Source organism: Gavialis gangeticus, unplaced genomic scaffold (genome assembly GCF_001723915.1).
Source record: "Gavialis gangeticus isolate Ggan-Ray unplaced genomic scaffold, GavGan_comp1, whole genome shotgun sequence".
NCBI classification, from domain to species: Eukaryota; Metazoa; Chordata; order Crocodylia; family Gavialidae; genus Gavialis; species Gavialis gangeticus.
Genome location: NW_017729022.1, coordinates 161458052 through 161466427, shown reverse-complemented (window position 1 = coordinate 161466427; position 8376 = coordinate 161458052). Strand labels below are relative to the sequence as shown.

General features: G+C 40.9%; 1 protein-coding gene across 2 annotated transcripts in view; it reads left to right on the top strand.

Annotated features, from left to right (window-relative positions):
- Positions 1-8376, top strand: part of LPGAT1 (lysophosphatidylglycerol acyltransferase 1) — a 131502-nt gene that overhangs the window by 55930 nt on the left and 67196 nt on the right. For both annotated transcript variants that reach the window (XM_019516424.1, XM_019516425.1), the window contains exons 3-4: positions 2087-2182; positions 4845-5118. In XM_019516424.1, the coding sequence (XP_019371969.1) occupies positions 2087-2182; positions 4845-5118 (370 nt within the window). The remainder of the gene's footprint in view (positions 1-2086; positions 2183-4844; positions 5119-8376) is intronic.

Sequence of the window (8376 nt, the reverse complement as noted above, 5' to 3'; positions counted from 1 at the left end):
TTTTCTAAGCCCTTCGCCAGGATAGAGGTCAGGCTGATGGGCCTATAGTTTGCTGGATCCACTTCCCTCCCTTTCTTGAAGATGGGTGCCATGTTGGCCTTCTTCCAGTCATCGGGCACTTCACCAGAGTGCCAGGAGCTCTTGAAGATCCATGCCAGGGGCTGAGCTATGATGCTCGCCAACTCCTTGAGTAGTCTGGGGTGTAAATTGTCAGGGCCGGCTTACTTGAAGGTGTCCAGCCTCTCAAGCTGTTCCTTCACAAGGTCAGCGTTGATGGAGGGCAAGGAACCACCCTCACTTAGGCATCCCCTAATTCCCAGGATGCATCTCTTCACTGTCTGGCAGGGAACCATCTCTTCTCAGACTTAACGGGTCAGGCAGGGGCCTCTTTCTGCAGGCCAGGACTTCGATTCCCAACTAAGATTCTAGCTCATCCACCTTAGGTGTCATGGCAGCAGCCTGCAGAAAACTCCTCTGAACTAGCTGTGCCAGTATAATGCGCTACCCTGGTTGTGCTGGTACCCTATTTGGCTCTTGGATGGAGGTTCTCCTCTCCCCTTTATACTTTAAGGAAAAATAGAGGATCTTAATCCTCTTCGACATGTGTTGCCAGTCCCAATCTTCAGATGAAGAATATCAGCAGTCAAAGAAACAGGCACTATGACTCCCTGAGCAACATGCATCATCTGTTGGGGATCTTTGTCCCTTCCTGATGAGGAGGTCTCTAGCTCTTGTACCAGCCCCAGGTAACTTAGAACAGCTTCTGTAATGCTTCCTTACTGCTGCAACTTACAAAGAAGCAACTCCAACAATAAAAGAGAAAATTCATAAGCTTTATATACTGTGGTGTTTAGCTTCTGGCTGGATAACTCGCCCAATAAATTAGGGCATTCTAGCTCTAGTCAAGACACCAATTCTATCACAAGCTGCAGTCCTGGTACCTGTTTTTTCAGTACAGGGCTATACAAGAACATATGGGGAAGAGTGCCCCTCCCCACTTCTCCTTTTAACTCTGTACCTGATTCTCGTGTAATCATGGTCTGATTGGGGTGCATGCCTCGACTACCTACAGGAGACTTGGTTACAAGACGCATGTTCCAGAACTACAGGCGGTTGGATTAACTTGCCTCTGGTGTTCCAACCTGCTTCACAGAACTCCACCAGGCAGGCTTTCTCAGATAACACATCCTTAATTGTAATATCCAAACAAATGAGATGCTAGCCTACTCTTCACCTCATGTAAGAAGATGATCAGGTTATGGGTATGATGTCAACACCATGGGATATATGCTCAAGAGCTTTTCTTCTAGGAATCAGCATCTCCCTGGCACACTTCTTGAGCAGCAAATACCAGTTGCTCTACCATCATAGCAATTTTACAGTTGTGGGGAAATTCCACTATAGACTTGGTTGCCAGCTAAGACAATACAAGGTGTTCAGTTCTAGGAAAGCATGAGGATGGGGTCATTATAAAATGCATTGCTTGTGCTATGGGAATCAAGCCTCTTGTCTGTTTGTACTGGTTCTTTTTGTTCCTGGGAAAGGCTGTGTACCAGAATGACTGACTGGCTTTTCAGAATGGTATCATTATGGATACAGGGACCTTGCCTTCATCCCTTTGTCTTGGATTCTGAACTAGTGAAGGAACTAAATGATAGGTGTGCTGCCCTGCTTTTCAGGCCTGTGGGGGAAGGCAAGAGGGCAAACTTAACACAGGTCTCAGCAGATGTTGTTTAAAAACTTTCGCTATTGCCTATGCATGTGATAATAGCTCAAAAAACACAGTTACTATGGGATAAATAACAGTTCCTTATTTGGAGACCAAGACAGTTTTCTACCATATGAAGCCTGCTAAGATCAAATACAGATTCATCTTTCTGAGAAACACAGTGAAAACTCAGTGGGGACAAATTAATAAGAGGCAGGTAAAGGTTCCTGTGTGAAGTTATAACACATGAGTAGCTGCTGTATTCTGTATATTAGCTCTTCTGTTGTTGCTTTTGAGAATGTGACCTGGCTAGTAATCGGTGTGTGTCCAGTTTTCTGCATAAATATCCTAATTAATCCTTTTTAAAAACTTTTCCAGGTTGTCCGTCAGATGATGTGGCTGATGGATCATATATTTAAGTATACAAACTTTGGCATTGTATCTCTAATCCATGGAGACTTCTTTATAAGACAGGTAAACAGTAAATATATAGCAGTACTGTCATTGCATTGGGGCTCAGTTTTTCCCTTAAGCCATTTGGTTGCAAAATTTCAATGTCGTGTCTAGAAACTTCATTATGCCTCTCCTATTAGTGAGAATTACTAAGTGAAATCCCTGTGCTGGAAATATTTTTGCTGGGGAACAGGGTTTTTATAGAAGGTTAAAATATTAATAATAATTGCCTCAGTAACTTACTCTTTAACATTTTATATTATATGGTAGTGCCAATAGCCATTAACCTGACTGGGGTCCTGTTAGGATAATTTACTTTACAAATATATTAACCTGGGTAAAATCATGTTCAAGTTGTCTTGCAGGCTAAAAAAAGTACTAGAAAAAGTTCCACTTGATAATAGCTCAGTTTTGGGGCCCACATCGTCCAACTGTCAGTCCAGACTTACCTCGGGCATCTTTCCTCCACTCCCTTCCCCCACTCTCAAAAATCTGTTGGCATCCATTCATGCCTACCCAGTATAGGGTGCATTGCTTTTGGTTTGTAGGAGGGAGAAAATGAGATTTTATTTGAGGGCATACTGAGTCTTAATTGCAGAAACTTTTTTTTCCATAATTTATCCCACCCACACCTTAAATAACTCATTAATTTTGATAATGAATATATTGTACATGATTGCATTTGCAATTGGTATTTAAATATAATTGTGTAAATGTGGGAATGTGCATATATAGTAAATCCCATGTGAACAACCATGTAAGTGACAGGAGATGTTTATATTATTGGGTTCTGGTAAAACTCAGAGTATCGGCAATTTTTAAATGGCTACTGCTGTTGACTCCAGTTAAATTATGTCACTTCAAACCATCTGAGAATCGCTCAGAAAGCTTGTCCTACCTTCCCATCTCATTTGAAAGTTGGGAGATTTGTAGTTGAAGACCCACATCTCAAGCTTGCACTTGCTCCCTCTAAGGCAGTTATAGGCAAGTTTTTCTGGCTCCAGGCCAAAATGACCTACTTTTGGGTCAGAGTCAGTTGGATACTCATGCTAGGACCTGGCTTCATTGCTTATGTTTGCAGTAATGCTGTCGACCCTCCACCCCCTACCAAATGCTGCTGTAGGCACAGGTGTGCCACTGAAGCCACACATCTGCAGGCCAGATCCAGTGGTACTTGAGGCAGGATTGGGTCCATAGGCCAAGTGGTAGTAGGTTGGTCCATAGGTTGCCGACTCCTGGTCTAAGAGGTTGGAGTGGCTCCAGCAGGGCTCTTCCCAAGTGGTGGTTTAAGACCTACATCTCAATCTGTTACTTTACCACTGCTAGCATTAAAAGCAGGACTTGTTTTTAAAAGTTGTTTAATAAATGAAGAAAGAACTTTTGTAAAGACAGTCTCTTCTTGAGGCTGTATTAGGTCATCAAAGAGAATTGGTAAAGGATAGAAGCACAATTACTTTCTACCTGGCATTTCAGGTTTAATAACTGCCTATGTCCCTAAGCTAGCTGGTTTTTTTTGGTGCCAACTCTTCAGCTTACTTCTAGGGGATGTCTTCGGTGGCTCTATGCTGTTGTAAGACTTGTGCTCTGACCCAGTTCAACATGCTGTGGTCCTGGGCACATTTGTAAATGCTGTACCCGGGAGTAATTAACTCTGGCATGAAGTGTGCTGGAGTTTATTCAGTGAAATTAATGTCATGCATAGTGACGTGAATTTAATCTCACTCAGTGAGAGCGTCTCCAGCATGTCCTTTACAACCTCAGTTCTAGGTGTGGAATGAGGAGCAGGAGTGGGGGGGAGCTGGGTTTATTTTTTTGCAGGAGCTGCAAGTGGCATGGAGCCAGCATAGATACTATACTACCCTGTAATGATTAATCCTTTTCAGAACAAAGGGAATGACTAGATCATTGCAAAGTTTAACAAGGAATTTGAGAGCCTTAAACAAATCTGACTCCCCCCAGACAGAACTGGTAGCACAACTTAATTTCAGAATCACAAAAAAAGGATCCATTTTGTCAGCTGTGGGCCTTTGAATTATAGAAATAATATCAAATTAGGGTTGGAAGGGATCTCAGGAGATTATCTAGTCCAACCCCCTGCTCAGAGCAGGACCATTCCCAACTAGATTATGTCGAGGCAGGGATCATGTCGAGCCAGGCCTTAAACTCCAAGGGTGTTTCTGTACAATACCTTGTTTTAATAGGATTCATGGAAAAACAGATATATGAACATTTATGGTTGCTGACCTGTGTGTTCATATCTGTGGCCTGTAATGGAATCTTCTCATAAACTGTCCTTATTTTAGATTTTATATGTATTTCAATCTTTTGTGATGAAGCTTTTTTTCATGAGTTACATTTTTTTTTTTCTTGGCAAATCTTTTTATCAGTTCAAAATGGATCTTTTTTACTGAACAAATTGAATTGGAGTGCTATTAACAGGTGATTAAATATACTTCCTACTGTTAACTGACATCAAAGAGTGCACTTCAGGGAAAAAAAATAAAAGTTTGAACCACTGGAGCTTTACACCTCCTTGATTCTGAAAACTTAGTCCTCTATGAAGGTGACATTAAATTGCCACTGCTTTTGGAAAAATAGTATCTTTCTAAAAAAAATTGTTAAAAAAGCTTAAACTTACCATAATATCTTAATCAGTCTTTCTTCCCCCACTGCAATCTTCTAGGGAAAAGCTCACCGTGACCAGCAGCTTGTGCTCCTCGAAAAACATCTAGAAAAATATTACAGAAGCCGTAGTCGGAAGTGGATTGTACTGTTTCCAGAAGGTGGCTTCCTTAGGAAAAGGAGGGAAACAAGCCAGGCATTTGCCAAGAAAAACAATTTGCCATTTCTTCAGCATGTCACCCTGCCAAGACTGGGGGCAACGCAAGTTATTTTGAAATCGCTCTTGGGTCAGCAAGAAAATGGAACCCCAGCAGGTGGAGATTCTATGAAAGCAGGTAAGATGATTTTTACAGTCCTATTAAAGTTTAGTCGAGTGTGATATGAATGTGAAATTATTAAACAAAAATTTAAGAATCACAGAGATCTTTTCTAGCCAGGTCATTTACCTGAACATATAAACATAAAATACCTTGAAATGTTAATTGCTTCATTTACTGATCTTATTTTTTTTTATTTTTAATTTTGTCAGTTTTTTTTAGCGTTTTCAATCATCTGTTCTTGGAACTTGAAAGAGATTTACAGCTGTTTTCAATTTTCTGTTAGCTGCTTATACTCTGTACCCACTAGTCGTATTTAAATGCCCAGCTTGACCTGTGTAGATTTATTCCAGAAACCCTTTCTTATAGATGGTTCTTTGGCTTGCAATGCAAGGACTTGCAGGTTTAAATAATGTCACCACTTTGCGTTGTTCACAGGCATTGTAAAGTTGGGAGTTTTATTGTTTGAAGAACAAGCTGTGGCAACTCTGATATACAACTTTCATGATTGAGTTGGACTCCATTAGATATTTCGTTGTTGCAGTTCCCTCTTTGGTAGGTCTTTGAATAGCTTAAAGGAAAAGATGCTATTTGATACATCTGTATCAGATCTCAAACCCTTCCATAGTGAACAAATTCCCAAAATACCAAAAATATCAGATTATCATGGAGATGCTTAGTTGCTCCTAAGTTTCTTGAAGGACCCAAGACATCTCTAGTGGAAAAGCTTGTGGGTGAAGAAACTATACCCTGTAGTCAAATATAAAAGGCTGGTTCTATAGTATTAGCAATAAACCTTGCCCTTCTCTCTCACTCAACATGACATGTTCCTCATCCCTTAGTTCTCTCTCATTTCTAATGATGGTTAGGAAATGAGCTCCTCTTCTGTGAATGGGTTGGTGTGAATAACCACTTGCAACCGCTTTCTGATTAGAGAGATTCTGGGTTGAAAGCCTCCTTCTTTTTTAGGCTTCTCTTCCTGTCTGGTCCATTTTCTTCCCATCTGTGCTGTATTCACAGGAATGCAGAACTCGTGTTCCAAAATGAATGGAACAGACCCTTAAAATCAGACTGATTCACCCATTCCCGTTTAAGAACTAAATTATTAGAGTAATTTCCTTCCTTTTGTGTTTGGGAGTTGAGGTCTAGATTTCAGAAAAACTCTGCCTCCTTCTGCCCCTGGCTGTCATTTACAAGTCTGATTAATGCAGTCTTTTCCCTGTGGGTGCCTGCTGTTTTCCTAGCCACTTCTTGGCTGCAACTAATCATGAAAAGCAAGAGAAGTGCTTTAATCCTGGTACTAAATCTCCCCAACCAATGTAGTACTCCCAGATAAATTAGAGGATACCTACACTATTAGGAGTTGCATTCAAGATGCTGAAAAAAGATAGTACAAATATGTTCCATTTTCTTTTTGAGAGGGTAAAAAAAAGAAAACTGGTAGAAAGATTTTTTTTTTTTTGAAAGCAGTTTGGGTAGGACATTGTACTTCTGTCCTTTTAACCTAGCTTTGCAGAAAATACACTTCAGCCACAAAACAGATATAGCAGAATTATGAACTTATTCTGTCCCTTAGAGGTTTGGCAGATAACACATTGCTTGATCTAGCCTTTAGCAGATCTTAAAACTTTCACAACAGTTTCTGAATATATTATTTGTATGTTCCTTTCTGTTTCTTTATTGCCTCGCATCACATTATTTACTACTAAAGTGATATAGAAGACTTTACTGAAAAAATCAAGTCTGGGTAAATTGATTGATTGGGATGTGCATGTGAATGGGAGTAGACAGTGGAGTGGATTTAACCCATCCCTACCACTATCTGACATCTCTACCATGCTACCAGGCATTTAGGTGCAACTAGTATCTTTACTGGCTGTGAAAGGGGACACGTGAACCAAGAGGGAACCTAGTCTGTAAAGATTTCTGGTGTCTCCCCCACTTCTCCTCCCCCAGTCTTACCTTGTTAGGCATAAAGGCCCATTGGTAAATCATAGGTCCCTCTGAGTTCAGGGAGATGCCCATTTTGGGCTTTTACTTGCACTGAAGGCTGGCTGAAGGTTGCCACAAACTAAGAGTTCCTACAGATTGCCAACATTTAATTCTGATGTCCAGCACCTTTTTATCCTAACTACCTGTGTGATCTAGGGAGGAACATGAAAAATCTCACCAAGCACCAATGAGGAAATTACCTTCCTGATCCAAACAAATGATTGATCAGACCAGCACATCCTAAAAACTATGCTTCCCGTACTACCTTTACAGGGAGGACTCTCCTGTGGCTGGGTGGCACAGGGCTGCTCAAGCTCAACTTCTAGGGCTGGCAGCACAGGACTGTTGTTGTTGTATCCTGGCACCTGACTTCTACAACCAGGTGATGTGGGGCTTCTCCAGCTGGGCTATGAATTATGGAAATTCTACAACCTCTTTAGGTAAATCTTTTTCAATGTTTAACCACCCTTATCACTAGAAAATTCTTCCTAATATCTGACGCACATTTCCCATGTGGCAATTTTAAGCCTGTTACTTGTTGCATGTCCCCTGTGAACACAGGGAACAATTGGTCATCATCCTCTTTATACAACCCTTTTTGTGTTTGAAGACTGTTCTCAAATCCCACCTTTTGCTTAGTCTTTTCTTCTCCAGACTGAATAATACCAGTTCTTCAAGCCTTTTCTCATGCCATGTGTTCTTGGTGTGTTTAGTTAGTTTTGTTTTGTTCAAAACTGTCTCCAGTTGGAACGTGTGTTAGGGTCTTAAAGTATGGTGCCCCAGATGGGCTGAGCAACACTCAATCTGTTTATCAGAGTAGAATGCCAATGCTGAATAGAATGGAAGAGCCATTTCCTGTGATTTGCATGCCGTATTCCTGCTATACCTCCCAATAGGCCTTTGGCTCTTGCCGCTATATTACACTGTTGATTGATTTGATTTGTGATCCACTATACAGGCATACCTCGGAGATATTGTGGGTTTGGTTCCAGACCATCGCAATAAAGCGAGTCGCACGAATGTTTTGGTTTCCTAGTGCATGTAAAAGTTATGTTTACACTATGCTGTAGTCTATTAAGTGTGCAATAGCATTATGTCTAAAAAAAAAAATGTACATACCTTAATTAAAAAAATCTTTATTGCTAAAAAATGCTAACCATCATCTGAGCCTTCAGCAAGTCGTAATCTTTTTGCTGGTGGAGGGTCTTGCCTCGATGTTGATGGCTGCTGACTGATCAGGGTGGTGGTTGCTGAAGGTTGGGGTGGCTGTGGCAATTTCTTAAA